The sequence below is a fragment of the Larimichthys crocea genome, chromosome III (assembly GCF_000972845.2).
Source record: "Larimichthys crocea isolate SSNF chromosome III, L_crocea_2.0, whole genome shotgun sequence".
In the NCBI taxonomy this organism is placed as follows: domain Eukaryota; kingdom Metazoa; phylum Chordata; class Actinopteri; family Sciaenidae; genus Larimichthys; species Larimichthys crocea.
Window position 1 is genome coordinate 42547274 of NC_040013.1, and position 25870 is coordinate 42573143.

A 25870-nucleotide genomic window follows, 5' to 3' on the forward strand; every position below is an offset into this window, starting at 1 on the left:
CTCAACACTTACTCCCTCCTAAGCAATATAAAATGGAGCCTGAGGAGGCCAGCTTTTATCCTGGACACAGTTACTATTTCTACGGCCTGCTGGCTAATTTAGCAAAACTAAAGCTGTAATCAATAATCAGTAATCAATATCTTTTCAAACTTTGAAAATGCAGTATTTTTGAAACTCTCTTGTTACAGTATGTGGTGAAAATGTTGTTGACATACCACTCTTCCACTTTACCACAATGGCATTTTGACTTGTTACCTCTTCCAAAGAGGTAACAAGTCAAAATGCCTTTGTCTATCAGAATTTGTCAGATCACAGAAGAACTACTGGCCTGATTTTCATAAAATTTGGTGCAAAGGTGTAGCATGGGCTAAAGAAGATGCAGATGCCAGTGCAGATACACAAATGATTTGTCGCTTTTGTTGACATTGCTCAATAAGTCAGTTGTAACACAGGTGTCTATGGCAAAATGAATTGTATTTGTCACACATGTGCGAACCCATCATAACTAAAGTGAACGGTGTGCTGTTTATAAAATTATAAAAGCCACTTAAAACATCTCTTTAGGACCAAAACACCTTGGCGGAGGTCTGCGCTCACCAACTGCCATTCTAGCTCCAACCATCCAGAAAGGGCTAGTAACAAGGACTTAATCCCTACATGGCCTCCCTACCATAAACACTGCCAGCTGTGTTCAGTTTAGGTGTTTATCCACTGTCCCAGATTGAGGAGAACCTCGGTAGCTAAGTATTTCAGATTTTAGCTTTAATGGTAACATGCTGCTACTACTGTACCACTATCAGCACTACATTTCACTTGATTTGCTAGAGTGCCAGTCAGATACATTAACCAAAAGGACAGAAAGTGAAAGTTTCATAACAAGCTTACAGTCCAACTCAAAGAGGAATTCTCATAGCTGTTCATATATGTTGAGACCACAAACCTCACAAAGTAACCAGGTAAAGCTTCTGTTGCCTAGACCCTGAGGACCTCCATCATGGTTGCCAGAAGTGATGTGAGTTAACCTGAAAACCCACGTCGTCCATTATGTTCTGGTCGTTAAGGTGTGCAGCGGAGGGAAAATAATGGAAAGATGGAGCAGAAGGTCTCAGAAGTCCATGTCCCAACCAGACAGCTCATCAGGAGGACTGTCCTCATCTGGAGGGTAGCTGTCAAAATAGCTGTGATCTGTTGGTCCTGTAAGCTGTAGTTGACGAGAATACAATGGAAGGGGAAAGAGTGAGACTCAGTTTTGACATCAAACAGTAGTGGATGACCATTGTTGGATTTTAAAATGGTCAATTTAAGTCAATTCTTACTATATCAGGTATAATGTACAGCAAGCTGGTCACTGTTGCTAAATAAACCTCTTCACAGTGATTCGAGATCCTGACACGAAGTGGAGTCATGCAGCTACTTACTAGAGATTTTAAAATTATTTTACTGCATAAGCTGTGGTCCTCCATAGCCTATTATCATAACAGCGTCCATAGTGACAGTCTGTTATTCATAGCAGCAGTGTGCTATACAGAAATTACAGACCGCAGAATGCCGTAATTGACCAATCATGTAATAACATAAGGTAGTTTATGCTTAACTGATAACCTCTTTTGAGAAGCCTTGAGGAGAGCTAGAAATCAACAATCAGAGGTTCACCACTACATCTGCTGCCCTTTGTGACACATGCAACACAGACATGAGCAGAAACTTGACTGTTTTCTCCACTCCCTTTCTATGTGTTTATTGAAAACCCAATAAAATGTGAACAAATACAAATTTTAAGGGGTATAGCTGCCTGCTTCAAGACACACAAAAGGTTAATACAATATTTTAATTACACTATTTTAATGGTTGAAATTCACATCCACATATGAAAAAAAAAGTTGGCACTTTGTGTAAAATGGAAAGAAAATGTGATGATGTGCCAAACCACATTCTGCACAACAGCATGGCTCCGTAACAAAAGAGTCCGGGTGCTATACTGGCCTGTCTGCAGTCCAGACTTGTCACCTATTGAAAATGTTTGGCGCATTATGAAACATAAAATACGACAAAGGAGACGCCAAACTGTTTAACAGGTGAAATCCTACATCAGGCAAGATTACAAGATTACAGCAATAGGTCTCCTCAGTTCCCAGAAGCTTACAGAGTGTTGTTAGAAGAAGAGGTGATAAACAGAGTGGTAAACATTACCCTGTCACAATTTTTTTTCAAACGTGTTGTGGGCATCATATTCAAAATAGGCATATAATTCTCCAAAAACAGTGTCATTTCTCAGTTTCAACATTTGGTAAGTTATCTCTGTGTTATTTTCAATTAAATATGGGGTTTAAATGTTTTGCTTATCATCACATTTTGTTTCTATTTACATTTTAGACAGCACGCCAACCTTTTTTGGAAACAAAGCATTTGACAGTTCTGCAAGTGAAAAAGGTTAGGTTGTGCTCTGTCATCATATTTGCATTAGAGTTTGCAAAGTCTTAGTTACAAGCTCGGATAAATAAATATACTTACTTCTCTTTTCAGTGGAGATGGTAAATTCCTCGCCTTTAGTCCCTCCCAGTTGAAGCCGTTAAACCACCTTCAGACACATTATGAACAGCGCATTAAAAAAAGAGGTCATAAACCCCTGGCCCACACTCATAATGTTGAATCACTGCTAATTTGCACAGCTAATCTATCCACTGAGATCAGCAACAAGATGAGCCAGTTCCTTCTTACCTGTGCTTCTTGATATCAGTTATTCCATTTTTCAGGTTGCCCAGTCGCTCTGAGGGATTTCGCCTGTAAAGTAGATCAGGATGGGAAATTACTGGAGTTTCTTTTTCTCTGTATCTTGTTTGCTTTGTTCAAATATTGTTATTGCCATTTTCTAGTTTGGGTAAATTCCAAGTGCTTAGAAATGTGAAGACATTTCCTTGATTTTAGTTGAAACACTCAAAGGCTAAGCGAGTTTTAACTAAATCACATGAGGCCCATCTCAGGTATGGATTGTTAGGCTAAAATCTGTCTTCTCCTCATCGTCATCATCACATTCTGCTCTGAGAAATTTGGTAGCTGAGTAAACATGGTTGATTGGAGGATTTTCTAGTTTCATTTTTGAATGTTGCTCTGCCTGTAGGATCTTGTACCTGCATAACTTGCGTATGAGGTCCTCGGGTCTCTTGGTGATCTTCTTGGGGAAGTCCATTTTCTCAATTCCTTTCAAGATGAAAGTGTACGTCATCATCTGGTCACTCCCTGAAAATGGTGGACTGGAGTGGATGGAAAAAAATGCAGGCTTTGATTTAGCTGAGGTCTGTTGTAGTGAAGCTTTTTAGCAGTGCTCTATTCAAGTCAACAAACATAATTACTGCAAATCAGCAGAAGAAGATTGAAGTGATAACTAGATGAAGGATGATTATGGGGTGCTGCACTCCAACAAAGCCTTGCTACAGAGTGAAAGCACAAATGACCACATGCACTAACCTGCCAGTAAGGAGCTCAAACACCAGGATGCCCAGAGACCAGAAGTCCACACTGAAGTTGTGGCCTTTATTGAGGATGATCTCAGGGGCCACATACTCTGGTGTCCCACAGAAGGTCCATGTTTTTTGGCCACATCTGATTTTCTTGGCAAAACCAAAGTCAACCTTGATAGACAGAGTTGTTTGGTTAACTCCAGAAAGGGGAATTTTTATCCTATTCCTGGAAAAATACTTTAATGAATTTGAAAATGACCACTAACTAAGGAGCTTTTGAGGCACTGGAGTGCTTATTGGCTTGTACCTCCCATGAGTACATAGTTTTATTACCATAAATTTAGTACATTGAGTACTACAGTCAATGAAGGGGTGGGCTCACTGGCCAAAAAATAATCACAATGTACACTGCAATCTTTTTTTTCTCAATTTTGAAATGTCCTGTAGACAAACTTCAATGTGTGCCATCAAAAAAGAAAGAAAACTTTTGTGTCTTGTGACTTTGAAGCTGCAGACTTTCTGAATTGTCATTTAATTGTATAATGCAAATTTGTGACTAGATTACTTAAACCTTCTAGAAACACATTAGTTATCACAGTCATCAAACTCTTGACAATGCCAATCTAAGAACAAGATTATCCTGCCAGTTGATGTCATAGTTATTTCATGTTTTCAAGACATTATATGTTCAATCACTGGCAGCATACTCACCAGTTTGATGTATCCCTCAGTATCCAGCATGAGATTCTCAGGCTTCAGATCTCTGTAGAGGACGCCCTTGCGATGGAGGTAATCAAAAGCTTCTGTGACACAACCAACGCAGAATTTGGCAGTGGGCTCATCAAAACTCCCCCTAAAGACAAGAAAGCCAAATTTAAACTTTTTTTCTGACAAGTAAGGTCAGATCTTACATGTTTCAGGAGAAAGAGAAGCAGCACCAGTGGTCTCATTACACAAATGCACCTGAACCCACTTGCAGGCAGCCCATATTCAGTGATTTATGAAGTGTGCCTGAGATTTATTTTTGTAAGATAGGATATAAGTCCACTCAATAGGTGATAACCTAACGATAATACAATAATTTTACACATCAAGGATGCAAAATTTCTAAAAATGTAACAGCGTCAGTGGCATCAGTCAGTGGTTGGTGTCTCCTACCTGTCTCTGAGCAGACTCCAAATCTCTCCACCCAGGCACGCCTCCAGCAACATGTACACATATTTGTTATCCTTAAACGTGCGATATAGTCTGGAATAAGAGAAGCAGACGTGTTAACCTTCAAAGAAAAAGGTTTCATGTCAACAAAATTAATTTAAGATCCGCATTTGTCCTCTTTTATTATATATTTGTACTATTATTTCTTGTCACTGTAAAATGAGTTGAAAGCATTCACATTTAATAATCACTTGCTAAAATATTCCACATTAGCTTTGTTTTGGTATAGAAAAAAACATTACTCAGGCTAACTTTCCTGCTATTAAATATTAAACTGATAAACACATGAAAAAGCATCAGGGAGAGAATGATGGAATAATGATGCAAAAAAGATCATAAGCAATAAGTAGGACACTTAAATTCACTAATGCAGCCCCAGTGCATATTATTACAATGTACTGCAGTGCAGTGAACTATAATATATTTAGAGGCATTATTGGACAAGTTATAGCTTAATTTGCAAACTAATGGGATTTTAATTGACTCTGGGGTTTTTTCAGAGTAAATTGTTAATAGCAACCCAGGAGCATGACCAGGTTCAATATCACGCTCCAGACAACAGATACAGATGTTAACTGCTCTACCACAGTCATCCTGCATAGTCTTAAATCTTAGATTACCTAACATCAGTCTTGAAAACAGATTAGAAATATGAAGAAATAATAGTTAAAACATATGACAAAGGTCAAATAAACACATGGAGTGTAGTGCATGAAGAGGAGGTCAGCAGAAGGAGCGTTTCAGAAGGTGAGGAATGGCTTTAATATCTGAGTCTGTTCCACTGCATGCAATGAAATTAGATCATTGTAATCTCACAAAAGGCAAAGAAAAGCTACCGTTGTGATATTTCATAACAAATAACATTTTCGTAGCAGACATCTCAATATCCCCTGGCATTCTACCCCATTGAGAAGATGTAATCAGCTTGAGGCCTCGACTGTGATCTCATCAAAAACTAATAAGCGCCACACTGTTTTCCCAGACTAATAGAGCAGAGCTTCATCACATAGGATGAAAAATGGAAATGGGTTTGGAGGCTGGGCGGGAGGACTGACTTGACAACGAAGGGCGAGCGAGCCTCAGCAAGGATCTTCCTCTCTGAGTGGATGTGCTCTTCCTGTCTGTTGTCCACAACATGTTTTTTCTTGATGACCTTTAGTGCAAAAGTGATGTCCTCACCCCGCACCTTCACCTGCAGATGGTAAATATGAGGGTGGATGTCACAATATAAGCTTTTTTCAAAACAGACTTTTTAACTTGTAGCATTGATTGCAGAAAAAGCACATCTATAATTAATAACATTAAAGGGTAGGTTCACAATTTTTCAAGTCTGTCTCAAAACAATAGACAGGTTTCCATATGAACATTAAAACCTGTTTTACTAGCAGTAATTGTTCCTTCTTTTTATTTTAAGTTAAATGACATACCCAAACCAAGTCATTTCTGTTCAAAATTCCCCTTTTTATGCTAAAATACTGTAACTGTCAGACACCTACTTCATTTGTCTAACTCAGACTGCTAAAACTCAAATTAAAAATCCAGTGTGTAACATTTAGGAGGACCCATTGGCAGAAATTAAATATAATATACATAACTATGCTTTAATTCATGTATGACCATGAGAAAATAAGAATCATTATGTTGTTGTTATCTTAGAATGAGCCTTTTATATCTATAGACACTACGGGTCTTTTCACTCTGCCATGTTTCTACAGTAGCAGAACGGACAAACCAAATACTGGTCTAGCTAGGACCCTTTCTATTGTTTGCGAGTTTCGCTGCCACCGTAGTTCCTCTTACACACTTGGAAGCGAAGGGTGAGATGATCCGCATTTAACTAGTTGCAGTTGCTAGATGCCAGTCCTGCACACTGGACCCTTAACTTAGATAAACTTTGGAGCTTTTTGCAGTCATACATATGACCTCTTTGTCTTTGTAAAACAGTATTTTCACTAACTTGTTTTTAGAATCAATAATTTTTCAGCTTAAAGTCTAAAATAACAAAATGTAATTCAGGATTCAAGATTGACGTCTCACCAGTTCTACTCGTCCAAAGCCGCCGACCCCGAGAGTAGCAATGATCTGCAGGTGGTCAAAAGGCCTGGATGAAGGGAACACTGACACCATTTCCTTCAGCTGGATGACGTCCGGCGATAGCGGCTGGCTTTGGTGGCGTGACACTGACTTCCTGAATGGAGACATAGAACAACCAACCAATAAAAAGTAATGGATTTCAAACTATGAGAAAAATGTTATGTGTATATTTTCCTTAGTAACATGAAGAAGGTTATTGTTCAAAAATGGAAAATATATATATTTAACACAGCTTTTCATTCAGTATTCTGGCCTGAGCATGCAGTGCTGCACCTACCTGGCATGTCTCTTCTTGTCGTCACGATCAAGTGTTGCCACGTAGCCTTGGAGGTACTTCTGCAGCTCATTGAAGGTGCCCACTGTCTGATCAAATGTCCTGGAAAAGCAACAACCACACATCAACAGTGCAACCACTGGAATCTTGGCTGAGAGGCTTCTTAACGCGACTTTGATTTAACCGCGGTGTCCTGCTGAGATAGATCTACATTACAAGACGAAATCATGGAAAGAGAAAAGTTTTGTGCACACTGTTGACAGCAGCTGATAGCTAAAATTACCCTATTGTATGTTTTTCTAAGGAAGATCACATTTTGTTGTTGTTAACAGGAGAACATACTGGAAATGCCACTTTTAGCTGGCATTCAAACATTAGTTGGAACTCAGTGTTGAAGAAAACTCACTCAGTGTTTTTTTTGGTACCGTAATTTAGCCAACAAAATAATAAACACACACACACACACACACACACACACACCATAATTATATAGGCTAAATATAAAGTGCTACTTGATAACCTGTTACAGACAGAACATGTTGTATGTCTGATTTCCCAATCAGAAAATGACATTTCAAATGTCAGAATACTCACTCTCTGTCGATGACAAGGCACTCCACCCCGTTCTCCTCAGCGATGATATTAGCCGACCTGACATCATCACTAAAAGAGACAGAGAGAATGCACACATTTCTGACACCTTCAACAACTGTTTTGATAAGGATGAGGACATTTTGTATTCAGTGTGTACAAGAAAAGGCTGTGCGAGACAGTCACAGCTGTGCTTCCTCTAAAACAATCAACATATGAAACATTTTGTATCCCTAAAATATTTTTAGTATATTTAGTAGTTTTTAACAATAAAGCAATTTAAGCAATGAAGCTTGGAAATTGAATCTCATATTAATGATTGACATGTAAGGCTGTCAATCAGATTACATGTAATAAGATAACAGGTAAGTCAATCAAATTAAAATGTGAAAATCAAGTCATCATGTTCTCATACGGCTGCATATTCACCAGAAGTTTTTATAGCCCTGCTCCTTCCTCTCATTATTTTAAATATGGAAAGCAAACACTGCCTTCCTGCACTTTGAGTGTTTTTTTGTGGAGTGTTCCTCATTTGAGTTTAAGGCCAGAGGGTGTCCTAAAACCTTCTGAGACAAATGTGTGATTGCGTGCAGAATAATAAAAATGACTTAATATGACTTGGCTATTACAACAGTATTTCTTTCCACTAAAAAATCCAGAGGTAGGAGGAAAATCTGTGGTGGTATGTGATGTTTGTTTTTACCTTATAAGTGCTTTCTCTCCAAAGTAGTCTCCTTTCTGCAGCGTGTTGATGATCTGCGGCAACTTGTGGGCCTCGGTGGTCTGGGTCACCTTCACCTGCACGACATAGTTAGCTAGCTTTTACAGGTGCTTTCAATTTTCCAAGTATTTTCATGTGCATTGTAAAAAGTCCAAATTCTAAGAAATTGAAATAATTGACATATTCAATTATAGTAATTGGAGCATGATGGGCTATGAGTGATTAAGTGGCGTTCATACAGTATATTTTCTTGACATGCTGCCAAAATAGACACTTTTTTTTTAATCAGCTGCCTCTATTTGCTCTGTTGTCGTCTCTCAAACTGCCACCTATAGAGGAGCAGACTTCAACAAAAGTGCTCTGGCAGCCTGGATGTTGTGAAACTTCCTCTTTATTTGTGAGGCTCTAAAAACCAGTGGCCCACCCTGGTCGAGAATCAGACATCCCACTTGTGGCACCATCCTGCCGAAGAAATGCTGCAATGACATCACAGCCATAACGGCCGGGGTGTGTTTTAGGTAAGTGTCCCGTTTGACCTCAGTGACCTTTACTTCCCCTGTTTTTCCTGGTGGCAGACTCAGAGGAGAGGTGGAGGGGTGGCAGTGGCGGTGGGGGTAGTAGAGCCATTTCCTGTATTAGACCCCTTACTCCTAAACAACATGTGTCTCTCTCTGGTTTGGTTAGCTTAGCACTATGGAGCTGTGTCTCACATCGGCTCATAATGGCATTTTGAAAGTCCCCTGTGGATAGCCTTGGCCCCTCTCCATCTCCCCTCGCTCCTCGGTGTCAGGTTGCTGACTTATCAGACAGCCGGGCGGGTGAGTAACAGTCCAACACCTCCCAGACTCACATACAGTTTGACCAAGATCTTGTTTTGCTGAAGTATTGGCCAAAACTGGTCTGTTTTGTTTGTATTTTAACTTTAACATTTAAATTATTTCCGTTGGTTGTGATTTCAGACATTATGTAAGGTATACAACAATGTCCATTATGGTCTGATAATGTCCTAAAAGCACTTCAAAATTGCCAATACTATACTCATTGTCATATGTGGTTTTGTTTGTACTCAAATAGAAACCAAATTTAAGGGGAAAGATGAAGAATGAAAGCAGAGACGGTCCCAGACTAGTGGTATTTCTGTGGCCATTTAACACTCATGATGACTGATGAGAAAAGCGTTTTACTGAAACACTGGAGGACTTCTTTTATTGTGGTGTCCTTACCACATTGAGGATTAAGGCTTGTGACTTTGGCCCTAATAAGTGTCATTGTTCCAGAGTCTGAAAACGTCGCAGAAATCGCTGCAGTGCAGCCCATGTACAACATCTTATCATAACCAAGGGAAATAATGGAGTAAGCCTATTTAAAAAGATCGATTTAAAAAATGAGCAGAACTTTTCCTGTAAGTAGTGAGTATTTGCAAGTTCCCTCCCAGACAAAAGTTATTTTAATTACCACTAATCCACTGCTTTTCTGGAGACTTATCTTAATTATTGTTTGAATTGCCATGACATTTTGGACAAACATTCATGGTTCCCGTAGGATGAATCTCAGTGACTTGATCTTGTGATCTTTTGACCTTTCATCTAGCACCACCATCAGACCTAATGCCTGCTGAATGAATGACATTTATCAGCCTCAGCTGTGTGTTAACATGCAAATGTTAGCCTAAGATGAGAAAATTATACCTACAAGGTAAACAAGGTAGAAAAGATGGAACATGTTTGTAGCATCTATCTCTCTCTGTACCAACATGGACTTTTTTTGCAAGACAGGTGAACTCGCTGGGTTAGGATTAAAGTAAACAGTAAGTGCTACAGAGTGCTGACATATAACATAAGCTAAATGATGTGCTTGTGTGTGACTGTTCCTTTACAGTGTATATGACACCTTACCTTTCCCTGTGCGATGATGTAGAAGGTACTGCCCTCTTCTCCCTCCCGGATGACGTACTCTCCTTTATCATAGTATTCCTAATGGAATGAGGGGAGCGGGGGGGAGGACGATAAGGGGGGACATAGTCAGAACTGAAGCATTATATTGATTTCACCATCGACCCAGCTGGTCTGATTCCTGGTAGTCCCAGTCCCCTGCGTGAGCTGTAGTTCAGCCATCGATGATGCTTTGTCATACAGAGCTCCTCAACCTGCTGAGGGGGGGGTGTTTAGGGAGCTCATGGGAATAATGAAACATGAAGCATAGGTCAATAGTATGTGTTAATTAAAATGATTTTATGAGAGCTTTTCATGGTAACAGGATGAATTGGTACAATGGTGAATATTAGTATTTTTGATCATTTACTGAAACCATTGAAGGAATACGTGTACATAATGTAACACATTTTTACTATTCGATTCATTTACTAATACTAATAATGTGTGACAATACACAAACCTGATGAGGTGTACATACCAAACTTGTAAAAGAAGACACAGAGGCAAAAAACGAGCAACACATAAACTGCCACTTGTAATCAAATTTAAAATATGAATCCCAACATATTCTTAGATTTATAGTTTTTATAAATGTAATTTATTCTTCCTGCTGCTGGCATTGTCAGGCAAGACATAGCCTAGCATAAACATCTAATGCACAATAGCTAATGGCAGGAAAGGGTTTCAGCAAAGCAGATGCAGATGCTCAGATTACAGCAGTCTTAAACCAGACCATTTTGATATCAGGTTGCATTCACATGTTACCATTATCCATATTGTCTATACTGTAATTAACTGTAATTGAAATGCATGCCTGTTCATCCTAAGACAAAAGTCTGAGGGCTGAGGGTGTTGTATGCTGTACAAATTGTAAAGATAAATAAAATTGATTTAACCGGTTATCTAATTGTGGATACACGTAACCTGAAGTATAGAGAACAGTGCTTCACCACATGCTACATGATATTATCAATTATCTTTTACAATTACATTCACCACTCTCCTTAAGTTACATGAACACACACACATGCTAGCTCTCTCTCTCTCTCTCTCTTTCTCAAGCATTAATCTAGCAGACAAATATCTGTAACAGAGGTGCCCGTTTATACTGTCCATTACAAGAAATGAACGCCTGGCATTCTCATTGGTCATAGTATAAAATGAATTGGACTGATATATGATGTCCTGAAATGATGAACAAAGTGGAAGTAAAAACCACTATGTTGCGAAATTGTATGTAAGTCCCTTATTTTATATATGAGATCACTTATCAGAAGTGCATTATCACCCTTATACCACAGGCACTTATTACAGGCAAAAATCTTCATTAATTTTTTGGTTTTGCCCGTAAGAGGTAAACGCTAACAAAGCCTGAAGTATTGTTGCTATGTTTTTTTTGCTGATTAAATATTTTCTTTGTACTGATTTAAAATCAATTTCATCAATCAAGCATTTCAATCATTAACAAACAGTTCCTCTGGCTATAGTAGAAACTCCCAAATCAGACTTGGTTGGCACACTCTAGATGGGGCAGAAGTAGGATCACACTTGACCGAGAAAGTTTGTTTCAATGTTTAGTTGAGTTTTACAAGCATCATAAACCTAAATGACACTTATTAAACAGAGGTACAGTATGTTCTCTCTTGAGTACAAACAAAACCACATATGTCCACTGAGCTCTAATTCAGAGACAAATTCTTTCACCTTATGCTGTCAGTCTCTCTCGCTCCACCTCAGCAATAAAGCCAGGCTGCTGAATCAGCAATCTGCCAGATCACTTTCCATTTTAAAGTTTTTGGGTGAAGTAGAAAAGTGCAAAGAATGAAGGTGACCATGATGAAATGTTCTCTGGGACAGATGCCAAATTCCTGCCACTGAGATAATGGCCGTGATCCATTTGACTATAGAGAATTTTGGTGAAAAGTGAACAAACAAATCAGAGTAACCGTGTGTAAACATTGCTCAGTGTTTACTGTCAAAACTCTTGACACAAGTGGCATTTTCCTTGAGCGTCCAAGCATGTTTACGTCCCATTTACGCTTCAGGAGAGCCTAGTTTAACACCAGCCTGTAAAAGTGGAGACAGTGGTTTTGTTTATAAAGTCTGTCTGGATGATACAGTGACTATGCAGGGGAGCGACAGCATTTGAATTATGTCTCGGGTTTGTTATACCAAGCTTCCAAGCTTGAATCCTGAACTTGAGCCTAACATTTATCTTTTCAGGAAAGAAAGATTTTCTCTAAAAACTTTAAATTTATGTCTCTTCTTAAGACTTCAAGTACCCAGACCCACAACAATCACATACTTTCCCTTCTGTCGTATCCTTACCATCAACTTGGTTTGCTCATGTCAGTGTTAAAGTGTTAATGCTCTGCCCTGTGTGTGCTGGGTTTGGCTGCAGTCGTCCTATTTTTGGAGACTGTCAATCGACCAGTCACAGCACATATTCAACTGCACGCCTCTTTCTGCTTCCAGTGACAGAGACACTAAAACAAGAGGAAGGACTAAACCTATTTTTAAGACCACCCCAGTCTTCAGCAGCCCTTAAGTGGATCTGTTGTTCTGTGCAGCTCCTTAAAAACATTGTACTGGAGTTGTTGAAATATCAGTCATGACATGAACATGCATGAATGAATTTGAAAGGGGATAAAATATGACAGTTTCAGCCATCCCCATTTTGCAGTGAAGTGGTATTTTTGGACAACTTAGTAGAGAAGTGGTTGCATGAGTGATTTTTTCCATTGGGGTTTTAAATTTTGTATTATAATATACTAGAACTTATATACATATATATGTACAACACATACTTTAGGTCACATGGTCCATATGCCATCTGTGTGCCATGTAGAGTGTCACAACATGTTATGCAACTTTGTTCAAGACTGGAAAAATAACAGTACTAATTGTTAACACTTTGCACAGTGACTGGAAACCACCTGTTTCTAGTCACTATACCATGTGAAAGTGGTATTGATCTTCTCATTTAACTTTCTGCCAGCGGGATAATAAACACATTCCCAGCAAACCTCTTCCATTCACGTCCCGGTAAATAATAATAATTGGGTGAACGAAGGCTATCTTTCCATAAATTTAACCAAATAATTGTTTTATTTGTCTGTATCAATTCGATCTTAACTTAAGAAACACTTCAACGTCCAATGGTAGTAACATCCACGTTCATCACTTCTAAGGAAACAGAAGGAAAACGTGACAATTTATGCATGTGCTGGACTAATTAACATGAATTATATCAAACAGATGGAGCTCACTGTCTGAAAGCACATTTGATGTCATTGTTCAGGTTGACCATCTGTCATCGAACATATAACATTATATAGTAGCTCTCACAACCTGTGTTGTGTACTATAGTTAGCATCTTCCTCATTTTGGACAATACTTTTAGATAGAATTAGATATATTTAAGAGGCACTGTGTGTGTGTGTGTGTGTGTGTGTGTGTGTGTTTATTTATTTATTATATAAGTTATTTCATGCCAAGATCCTGAATGAATAGAAAGGTAAGCTATTTTAAATTCTAGTTGAGGTTTTTACTTTCAACAGAGCTCCTTCTTTTGCCATTGAAACTTTCCAGTTCAAATTCCAATCTGCAGATCAGACTGAAAACCTGACAGAGCACCCAAGGTACCCGGACCCCACTCACACACACACACACACACACAGACATACTATACTGCCAAAAAATCACACACACACACCAGAAAGCACAAAATTCCATTCCGCCACTGTTTGACAAGAAGCTTCAATATTATCTGGCGGATTCTTGACGAACATCTGCACCACTATTAAGTTTACAGAGCCCCCCCCCCCCCCCCCAGCCCCCCCCCCCCCCCCCCCGAGAGAGACAACAGAGTCAGCTCCATCAGAAATGACTGAATAAGGAAATTCTCCCGTAGTGGAAAGTAGTGGGACAACCAAGGACTGCAACAAACGTCCTTGAAGTTTTCGTTGTGAAAAGACGCTGAGAGAGGCTGTTTTTGACCTGAAGCTGACAAGCTGTGCTCCGCTTTCTCCTTCACCATTGAAATACAATGCTTATGGAGGAGAACTGGAGAGAGCCATTCTTCTGCATGTTTCGACGTACACCCTTACACACACATTCACTTTTACACACTTATATGTTCTCTGCACCAAAAGCCTGTCACTTGCACATCTTTAAGAAATCACTCGTCCCCCATTTGAATAAACACTTTCTGGGGCCTTGGTCAAATAATTATGGTAACAATATACAGCACCCGGCGATGACAGGAATAATATCGGCTCTGTTCATCAACAAGGTAATTTGTGAGGTCTTGCCGACTGGAGGTGGAAGGAATATGCTGACACACAGTAATGGTATATGGCCAAATGGTAATGATATTTTGACAGCAGCTATCTGCAATGCTGGGGCTCCCATGAGCTGCCAGAGGGTTGTGCAATACTGAGGAAATACAATGAAAAGTCTAATTGTCCCTCCAGTAGAAGTATAGATAGTTTGACAGAATAACTTACCACCTCGAGGCAGTCCACTATTTTGCTTAGCTTGTCTTCCGGTAGATTAGCCAAGAGTGAAACACTGACATAAAAGACAAAACACAGATGATCAAAGTTCATTTCTACATCATAAAACAAATTGCTGCACATACACTACAAGGGAACTATGTTTCTACAGTAAACAAGTAACCAGGACAATGTAACTGACAAATTACATGACCTACACTACCTGCCCACCAAACAGCAGACAGCCATATGAAAAGAGTTGCTAGTAAAGAAAGTTGAACGTCAGGGCAGCAGAGAGACCAATAGATTTTTCTCAGGTGGTGGTGGAGACCATCCAAACCAGACCAAATCAGAGCTAAGATTGGACTCATTGGTGGGACACAAACAAAACTCCATGTTGCCATGGGTCTGCTACTTGGATCTAACTGATTGCTAACAAATTAGGCCACCACTGATGTATTAACAATCTGTAGCTATGAGTTTGTTTTGGAATCTCTAAACTACCTTGTTTATCCATGGTACAAAAATCCATTCAATCAAATTTGTTTAAAATTGAAATTAAGTAACCACTTAAAGACACACTCTTAATTCTAATATTGTGGCCAGCAGAGCCCCCAGACCTCAGTTACTTGGGCTATTTTCACGTTTTTTGGGTACTTTGCCAATAATCAGGAACTCAAACCTTTACAGAAGAGATCTGTTGACCATCTACCATGTCCTCTATAAAGCACTTCCTAATTGGCTGGCAGGCATCCATCAAAATCATATATCATACATCAGATCAGTGAAAAACAATGTTGTTATCTTTCTTACTTTCTTGTATCAGGAAAAATGTTCAGAATTATACCAGTACGGCAATGCTATCTTAGCAGCTATAGCTTGGGGCTAACCTTCGGAGGAAGTTGCGATACTGTTCATGTCGAGTCTCGGCTGTCCTTCTCATGATGTTCTGAAACACCTCCCGGTCCAAAGCCCACGTCCTCACTTTGTTCACCGCTTAAAAAACAAACATCACATCAGAAATTGGGTCCTGGTCCAGGTTCTAACCTTTCAATGAACTACTTAACCTGATTAGTAAATATTTAAGGAGTCACAGCTGTTTTCAATAACAGAGGAAAACTTGTAGACCATGATGGAAAAGTGAGTGACAAAAAAAAGGACATTTTCTTTTCTCCTCCCTTATCTTTCTTCCCATGTTCTAGTTTAATTAAACCCCTCTGTCACAGCAGAGTAATTATGTATTGTTTTGTTTTGCCAGATGGACAAAGGAGACGAGAAAAACACTATAATCTGTCCTCTATCTTGGTGGTGAGTCACATCAAATCTACAGGAACTTTGAGACAAGCGTTTGTTGGTACGAGGAGGAAGTAGCTGTGAAAGTTTGACATGAACCGGTAGCAAAGAAAGAGTTCCCCGTTATCCACTTCATCTGGTATCAAGTAAAACCCGCTCAGAAAGACTTGTCAAACTGTCAAGGTTTTTCCAGTTCACCCTGAATATTGAGGTCAGCTCTGTGTCCCTCCCCCAAGGACCACCAGTCAATTACTTGGTTATATATACAAACCCAGACAAAGAGCACTCACATAGTACATGGTATGTGCTTTCCAAATGCCAAGGAGGTGAAAACCAATCAGAATGCAAAGCTGTGGATATCATGTAAAGCCTTTGTCAACACACACATGCAAAAGGTTGTTTACTTCAGTCTAATGACCTATCTGATTCTCATGCTCTCACTATCTGGCAAAGGCACTGCAACTCAGATGAAGGTCAAAGAAGTGTCAGATTACATTCATGTTAAAAGATACTGGACCGGATGGGAGACTCATTTTCATTGGTCAGGGTGGCCAGTAACATTGTAGCTACCATCTTTTACCCTCTGCCACGATCCCAATATTACAGGTGCTAGCTGTTGTTAATAATCCTTGTGTGAAAAACCAATATAATCAATCTATCCAAACAATGACACTGTCAAAGTAAAATAGTCAAAACAATTATTTTGAATTATTTGCATGTTTTTACTCTTGTTTAGAGTTTAGCAACTAGCGCAAGAATCCCTCACTGGCTTCCCACAATTACAGCCAATTAGGTTTGCAGGAAAGCACAACCACGTCAGAGCCTGTTTGATAACTTCATTACTTTGTTCTGATTTTCACTGATTCAGTGCCTGGAGCACTCATCTTCAGCCATCATGGACTCACCGACTGACTGCTCAGTCTAAGGACAGGTTTCAGTCATATTCAGAAAATGTAAAAGTACAGACTGATTAGGAGAAATTGAGTTCTGAGATTGTTTTTTATCTTTACCTCGCACCGATGCAGTCCGTGTGCAGTTGTACAGAATGGCTAATTCCCCAAATGTGGTCCACACCGTTATCGACGTGAGCAGTTTGTTATGTTGGAACACATCCAGCTTCCCATCTGTAAATTTAAAACAAGGACAATCAATAGTTTTTTTGTAAACCCACATTTAGAACACAGGACACAAGACACATGCTACAGGCAAAATTAAATGATATATATATATTAAGTTTAACACTAGATAAGGGGCTTGGTTACTCATCAGGCTTCTTTGCCTAGAACATCACAAAATACTTCATGTGTTTTCCATGATTTTACCAGCTCATAGATATGGACAATTTCCTGTAATTTTACAATCTTTAGAGCCTCAATTCTTCTTGGAGCGACCCCTGTCAAGCTCTATGCTATCAGTCTAAAGAAAAGAAAAGACTATCTTTGCTAAATTACTAAATCTTTTAATCATAAGACAAGAAAACAACAAAATATCCCTGCCCCTGCGTCCTTTCCTCCTTCCTACCATCTGCACCTACTGTTACCACAACATATATATACATAACATATTATGTATTTTTAGGCTCTTGGTCCATCAGTGACCCTGACAGAAATCATTTGCTGCACAAATTATGAATCAAATTAAAGACTTCATTAGAAGATTAGATTACAATCAGTGGCTCCTGACATCTGCGCGATTATTTCAAGGGCTTTCATTAGTGAATAATCATTAATCATGAGCAGTTTTAATACCTTAGTAACTATACACATCACAAAAGCAAAAGCTGTGTATGATTCATTTTTGGTGATAAAACACGTCACAGATTCATTGCTCCCTTTTCAGAGTAACATCACAGTCAAACTTGTGTCTTATTATTTGTCTTTTCTAGTCATTTTAACATGAATATGTTTGGTCATTTTGGACACATCTGATTGTTACATTTATGGCAATGACTCTACTGGAGACATTACTGTTGTGACCCATGGCATTTTTCTGTCCAGGGTAAGAAATCACGGTCACACCAGACAGCAGAACAAATACTAGGACATTCTGTCTGTGAATGGCTGACTTCACACAGGCAGATGACCAACCACTGTTTTGAGGACATGTGGTAATCTAAAAAACTTAGTTGCCTAGTTACTTTTAGAGATTTGCCAGTGACGTTTGAGATGTACCAGTTACTCGAGACCAAAAAGTTAGCTGTAAGTTTCCTATATCAACGAAAGAAAAAAAAACAATTAAAAGAATCTGTAAATAAGTAAATAAATAAAGAAGTAAAAGATTGGTGAATAACAATATTTTAATATATATATAAAAAATAAATGGTGCATTCACCTGCATGCACTTCATAGCACACAGTGTCTGGGTGAATATATTAGTGACCAAAATTTGCTTTTTGACTCCTGCCAAGAGCTAAAAAAAAAAATGGAGGAATTTATATTATAAACACCTGCTAAGAATACTTTTCAATGGACAGAATAATTACAATCTACATTTTTTGCCATTAATTAGTGTAGAGCCATGGAACCAATCAAAATCACATGATGCAGAGCTGCTGTTTCACTTTGATTTGATTGGCTCGTGGTCAGAGACGCCAGTAGCCAGTAAGGGTAAGGTTTGAGAGCATGCAAAAAAAAAAAAAAAAAGAACGAAAAAATCATGAAGGCATCTCAAAAAGCTACATGCCGCTGTGGCAAGTGATTCTGCTTTTCCTGCCAAAGTCCAATTTTTTTTTTCTGTTAATTTCAGACACAGCAGTCAGCACAATTTTAACTCAGTAATTGGTCACTTAAAATGTAGTCAAATGTAAGATAATACGCAGATTGTGAAGGATTAATGAATGGTCTCTTTAAGTACTACCTTATATCTGGCTATCCACATCACACTATAATATTTCCTCTGACTAGACATCTTTAATAAAAAAAACATTTGTCTGACAAATGCATTCTTCACATCATGTGACGTCATCGCAGGCCAAATTCATGACCTCGGCATGTGACCTGAACATGAGATCTAGGTTTAACTAACACACTGTCTCTGTACATGTGACATCAGACTGATTGTGAAATCAAAAGTTTTATATTCACACAGTTAACGGCAGAAACAGATTTCTCGTCTTTTGAAACAAAATTGAGAATATTGTGAGCAGGCTCTCAGATAGAATCTGCAAAAGAAAATGCAGCAGTGAATGGAAACATGCGTATATTTATATGCATATATTTGTATGTGTGTTTCCATTTACTGCTATTATGCAAAAAATATTTGGAAGGAGTTCATGGAGATAGCAGTGGGTGCAGTAGGTGCTCCAGTCTGGTGCCGTTATACGATTGTAGAAAAATAGGGTGCAAAAGATGTAGTCAAAAAACAACAGGCAAACCTCAAATGGTGGGAAAAACATTATGGAAATATGATGTTTCATGTATCCATTTGAGAGGACATATCTGATATTTTAGTCACATGCTTTATATACGTCATGATTTATTCACTGAATCACTACAGTTTGATGCACCAAACGTAAAAAAATTTTTTGCACAGTTTTAATCTGCGGTGGATGAAAATCCCAACTTGCAACCCATATTTTCTATTGCGTGAAAACTTAAGAGAACTGTGTGAAGAAAACCAGACAGATCTTAAGTGAATGCATTTGCAGTCTAAGAGCACAGTTGGCAGAAGAGCAACAAATCAATGGAGAAAAACTGTAAAAAAATAAATAAATAAATAAATAAAAAAATGTGCAGAGAGCCTACAGGCATTCATCTTTTCCCAGGATTTTCTACATCATGTGCTTGTTTTGTCCCTTTAGAGCAGTGGTTAATGGAGAGCTGATGGTCTGCAGATTTTCATTCCAACCAAAGACTCCACCTATTGATAAACACTCAACAAGTAGAGAGGAAGACTTTATCAGTGAAACCACCTGTTGAGGTCACAGAACAGTCTGGCTTCACCACTGGACATGGTTCAGAATATCACACATTGCTACTGCTTCGTACATGTCATGTGATATTTTACCAACACTAGTCTTCAATAATCTGAGGTGGACAGAAAATGTTAATTTCCTAATTTATTTCTTGAATAAGAAAAAGTTGATCAAACCGGCCTGAACCTACCTGCCAGGACAAACAGATGGTTCCCAGGCTCTCCCTGCTTTATGACGTACTCTCCCTGCTGGTAGGTGCGCTCATACATGCACTCAACCATGTCTTTGATCTGCTGCAGCTCCAGCCTCTTCAGGTACTGGTTCTTGTTCAGGGCGTCTGTCAGAAGCTTCTTTACACTGTTCACAACAGACAGAGGAAGAGTTGAAAACATGATTTCAGCTTTGAGAATAAGTGGTGTTTGTGATTGTAACTGGGGACGTTAGCTAATGTTTGATTGTAATGGACAGCACTGGACGAATCACATGTTGTTTGTCGCATATCTTTAGATTGTTTTTGTGCCTTAGTTCCTTTAATCGACAACTGTACTTAATGTAAGTGTTTTGTCTAGCTACACTTCTTTTTAGTAGAATACAGATGTAGTTACTTGTTATTTACTGTTCTTTTCTTCAATCCTTCCTGTGTTTACATTTTGTCTTTCCATCAATTATGTCTTTCCTTTTTACTTCTTTCTCTCTTCTTTCCATCTTTCTTCCTCTGTCTTCTTTGCGTCTTTCTTCTTTCATTTCTGTCCTCCCTTCTTTCATTCTGTTCTTTCTTCTTTGTTTTTCTTTCAGTCATTTTCTCTTCCTTACCTCCTTTCTTTAATTGTTTTTGTTACTTTTGCTGCTTTCTCTCCCTTTTCCTCCTTCATACCTATTTAACTTGTTTCCATCCTTCATGGCCTTCTTCAACTAATCCAAAAACATAAACAACCTTACTGTCATTTTTTCAGCTTGATACTTTTGATACCTGATGTATGTTATATTTATTTAACTTGTTTATGTTTACTGAGGTCAAGCCTTTCTGTATGCTTCCATTGCAGTTTTAATACTTGTTTTTAAGTATTAAAACTGTTACGGATCATTTTAAGTACTTCTCCCATCGCTGATTGTAGCTATGTTGTATGTTCCTGATCCCTCTGAGCCACCAGGACACCCACATCCACATTACTCACCACGTTTTTAGTCTGCATGATAAATATTTTGTCCCCTGTGAAAAGATGACTATTTGCAGCCTCTGGGCTCCTTCCGACAATGAATCAAAAGAAACAGCGAAAACATAAAATCATCATGAGCTGTCAAAGTTCACCGTTGTGCATTTTAACAGCTGCAGCAAGGGGCCATAAGAAGAAGACATCACTTGCTTTGGGGAGTTGTAAACCGAAAAGGTTAAGAGTCACAGTTGAATGCAAACTATAGATCATGAGACCCGGTCTCTGCTCAGAGAGCCGAGCAGTGCAGGTGGTGGGTGGTCTGTTTATTCACCTTATCGTGTGTAATAAATTATCACTTTGGGCTTCATAAAACAAGAGCAGATGACATCCAGTCTTTTATTTTTCAAACCACATCCTTTCCTCCCACCTAGATGTGTCATTACTCTGCCCCAAGTCTGCAACATGTTACACTGTCATTCACAGAAGATGAGTATTCTGTTTCAAAGGGCCAGTCTGCATGAGGGTACCAGCCTGCCTTATTTACATTAGTTTTGGTTATATAATACATGCTGGGCTTATTAGCGGCATATGTTTTAAACATGGGGATCAGGTTGAGAGGGGGAGACTCTGCATGCTCACATTTATTCACTGCACAGCGCTGTGATTCATGTTGTACAATAGGAAGAACACTTACTGTGACAAAAGACACTTTGCCTTTCATGTTGGAAAATCCAATAAGACTTACTGCTCTCATTAAATCATCTTTTGTGTTGTTTCTTGTCTCCCTGAGCTTGTTGTGTGCACAGTAAATGATGCGACATGACAGGGGGTCGTACATTTGGATTTGATTCTAATGGATCTTTCTACACAGTGTCATATGGGCAAAACAAATGTAAAACATGACTAATTTTCTTTGCCAGGGTGTGTTAAAATGACAAAGAAGCCCAGTACTTATTTATGTTTGCACTCATTAACGCTGTAAAAGAACAAAAGCGGCTGAATGACCAATCAGAGAAGAGTATTAAAGGGACGTGGGAAGCATTTGTTAACTGATCTGTTGATTGTAGAACAAAAATGAAAAAGGCATGATGATGTGGCGTCTGTGTCCTGTATCCTTTTAGATTTTTACGCTATTTTTAAAGATTTTTAAGCTTTCCAAAGCATGACAGACTTCTAAATACCATTAGAATTGAGTGAACTGACCTGAAATGGGCAGGATAGTTTGACTTTTGAGGGAAAAAAGTGCATTTGCATTATGTTGGAGAGTTAGACGAGAAGATTGATATCAAGTGTCTGTACACTAAATATGAAGCTATAGCAAGCAGACGTTATCTTAGCTTAGCTCAAAGAAATGGGAGGAAATGGCTAGCCTGGCACTGTCGAAAAGGTAACAGCATTTCGAGATCGACTTACTTCCTTAATTTGATATACTTGTGTTGGGGTGGGACATACTGTAACACAGACAGTTAGTATAAATCAATCATAACGGTAACAGTGGGGTGATTGTTTTTCACGGCAGGGGTGGAGCTCTTCTTTTATTGCAAAGAAAGATGCCTGTTTACACCTGCTGGAACAGATATAGTCACATAATAATCCCCATTTTTAGGTAATAAATTACAGAAACAGAACTATTGTGTGCACTTTGATATTCATTTAAAATATGATTATAATGTGTACAGAACATTTTCTTAAAACTGTAAAGGTTTTGTTTCTTTATTACATTTTATTCCATGGCCAAAAGTATGGGGACACCCAAAGATTATACCTACATTATTACTAAATGTCCAAAATCACAGACATCATTCTGCTGCTATAACAGCCTCCTCTCTCTTGGTGTCAGGCTTTCCGCCAGAGTTTGTCTCCTGGCTGCAGGGATTTGCTCCCATTCAGATTGACGTCCAACACTGATGTAGGGCAATAAAGTCTGACTCACAGCTGTGTTACAGTTTATCCCAGTGTTGAATGGGGTTGAGGTCAGGGCTCTGTGTAGGCTAGTCATGTTCTTCCACACCAAGCTGAGAGGACCATTTTGTTATAGACCTGGCATTGTGGACATTTTGAAACAGGAAAGCAGCACAAGCACAAAGTTGGAAGCACAATATTTCTGTATATTGTGGCATTGGAACTGAAGAGTCGTCATAAAGTTAATTATATATTCAAAGACCAGCAGCTAAAAACTCTTAGACTGAATAGGTTTTTACATCCTCACAGAAGCCACTAAAAACCTCTGCTGCTTGCATTTTTAACTCTCCTCCACTGAGATGGACTGAGCCTGAGGGCATCATGAACCTTTAACTGCCTTCTGTCTGGTCTCATTTTCTTTCTCCTTTTGTTTTTGAACCTCCCTGAAAACAAACCTCTCACCTTGCATCCTTCGGTACCCGGGCTTTCTCGAAGGAGAACTTTGGCAGGCTGCTGGAGTCGTAGGTCCTGGATGTGGGTTCGGCAGACACTCCAGCTTTGGCCCCTTTCCTTCTATTGAGGGTTTCCTTGATGCGAACACCGAGGTTGGGGCTGTTCTTGCCACTGGTTTTGATGGAGGGGGTTCTTGATGCCAGAGCTGCTGAGGCTCCACTCTGGTTCTTCATCACGTCTTGTAGTTTGTTGAGCTGGATGCACTTGTTCTGGAGCTCTTCGCTCAGCTCGGCCAGAGCTCTCGTCTGTTTGGCCAGCTGCTCCTGTAGACTTTTGATCTGCTGCTCTTTGGCACAAAGCTCCTCATCCCTCCTCTTGCCCTCTCGCTCCAGCTCATCCACTCGGGCCCTGAGGGACTCCAGGGACGAGTTCTTGAACCCGCCGCCATTATCTTTGTGAGCTCTGCTGTTGGATGCAGCTGCAGAGCCGTCTGTCTGTTTGTATCGCTTTGATTTCATTGAACCATTCCCCATCTTATCACCTGAGGAGACGAGAGATTTCAAAGTCAATATTTGCTGAATTGACTGAAACGTTATCAAAGAGAAGTGAGCTTTCCCAACAGTACAGTGACATTTAGCATGAAAAGGTCTGTTTGAGGAAGCTGGGAGTGAGGTTTCAAACAAAAGAGCTGACGCTGTGAGGGGAGAAAACTGGAGAAAGACGGAAAGAGAGAGGAGAGAGAGCAAATCAGTATATAATGGTCAATGAGAGTGTCTTCTCCATTTATTATTCAGAAGGCAGGAAGTATTACATTACATCAACAGTCACTCCCTATCTGCTAGCAGTGAAAGAAATGCTGCTTATGAAAAAAGAAAATGTATCAAAATAAAAGTGAATTTGACTCTGAAGTAATCTTTTAAAGTTTGTTTCTTTCCACATAGTAAGACTGAAATATGGGAAAAAATGTCTGAGAACAATACAGTTTTTGTTGTTTGGGACTGTCACCCACTCACACATACAGTAGACTTCATTCATGGCATTCTTGCTGGGATACAGTGAGTGGATGTCAGATCAGACTGTTCTCCAACATTATTCTGAAAATCCAAATTACTGTCATCATTTACAAACATATTTAAAGAGATTACTGAAGAGATTCCACTTGTTTTTCCTTTTGTTATAGAGCTTAAACAGCCAGGCTGCCAGATAAAAGTTCAACTGAGAACGTCTTAAATTATAAGAATAAAGTAAGAACCCTTAATCCTTTAAAAAAAAAAGTTTACTTCTTAAAACATCTCCTAATAGGATCGTGCACCTGCACCAACAGCAGTGCCTCGTCATTCTTCTCCATAGATGTGAGTGATAAATGAATCCGTGCTGAGCTCAGAGTCAATCTCGGTACTCACCCGGTTAGTTTTCAAACGAGCCTTGAAGACGATTTACTGGAAGAAATTACGTATCTGCACATTCGAGCATCCGGAGACAAACAGTCCATCCACAGCCTGCTCTCCTCCTCTCCTCCCTCTCTACCTCTCTCGCGCTCTCCTTTCCTCCTCCTCTGTGCGGTGCGCGTTCTCGCGTGCGCGGCAACCGATGTGATTGGCAAGTCAGGTGTGACCGACGTACATCCTGTTTATTTTATTTTTTTACGGTAACGTCAACTCTAAAAGTTTGTATAAGCTGTAAAAATTACACCTCACAGGCCCACTGTGTCAGATTTAGGGGCCTCTATTTACACAATATGTCAGAAATGGAATATAATATGCATAACTAATCACCTGAAAGAATGTTCAGTTTTTTATATCTACAGACTGTAAGGGTCTTCTTCCAAAGAGACTGACACGTTTCTACAGTAGCCCACATGGTTCTTTCATGATTTTCAAACATTTTGCAGCTACCTTAGTTTCTCCTTCAAGTTAACAACATGGTTGCGTATGGGGTGCCGTTTGTAAAGCGTCTCGCTCTGAAAATAACAGCAACATTTTGTCACATTTAGCTAAAAACAATGTTTAAAAAAACTGGTTTGAATTTTTGAGAGTCACTTTTTTGCACATTTAGAACAATATTTGTGAACTTAGAGATATTTTAAATATTTAAATCCAAATGTTAAATGTAAAATCTAAATGCTAAATCTAAATCTAAATGTTAAATATAAATCTAAATGTTAAATATAAATCTAAATGTTAAATATAAATATAAATATAAATGTTAAATATAAATGTTAAATATAAATCTAAATGTTAAATATAAATCTAAATGTTAAATATAAATATAAATATAAATGTTAAATATAAATCTATGTTTCGGGTGAAACTAAATATTAAGCTAAAATGCAAGTTCACAAATATTCTAAATGTGCAAAAAAGTGACTCTCT

The 25870-nt window shown here is 38.9% G+C and overlaps 1 protein-coding gene across 1 annotated transcript; it reads right to left on the bottom strand.

Annotated features, from left to right (window-relative positions):
- Window positions 1-652: 652 nt before the first annotated feature.
- On the bottom strand, window positions 653-25045 carry prkg2 (protein kinase cGMP-dependent 2). Its single transcript, XM_019272408.2, has 19 exons — window positions 24902-25045; window positions 23508-24039; window positions 20180-20346; window positions 17087-17200; window positions 15674-15779; window positions 14796-14859; window positions 10249-10326; window positions 8336-8430; window positions 7636-7704; window positions 7045-7143; window positions 6711-6861; window positions 5729-5865; window positions 4617-4706; window positions 4170-4311; window positions 3466-3629; window positions 3129-3251; window positions 2719-2781; window positions 2512-2578; window positions 653-1201 (listed from the first exon to the last, which is right to left on the bottom strand). The coding sequence occupies exons 2-19, from the start codon at window positions 24029-24031 to the stop codon at window positions 1106-1108; spliced, it is 2349 nt and encodes a 782-aa protein (XP_019127953.1). The 5' UTR covers window positions 24032-24039; window positions 24902-25045; the 3' UTR covers window positions 653-1105.
- Between the last annotated feature and the right edge of the window lie 825 nt (window positions 25046-25870).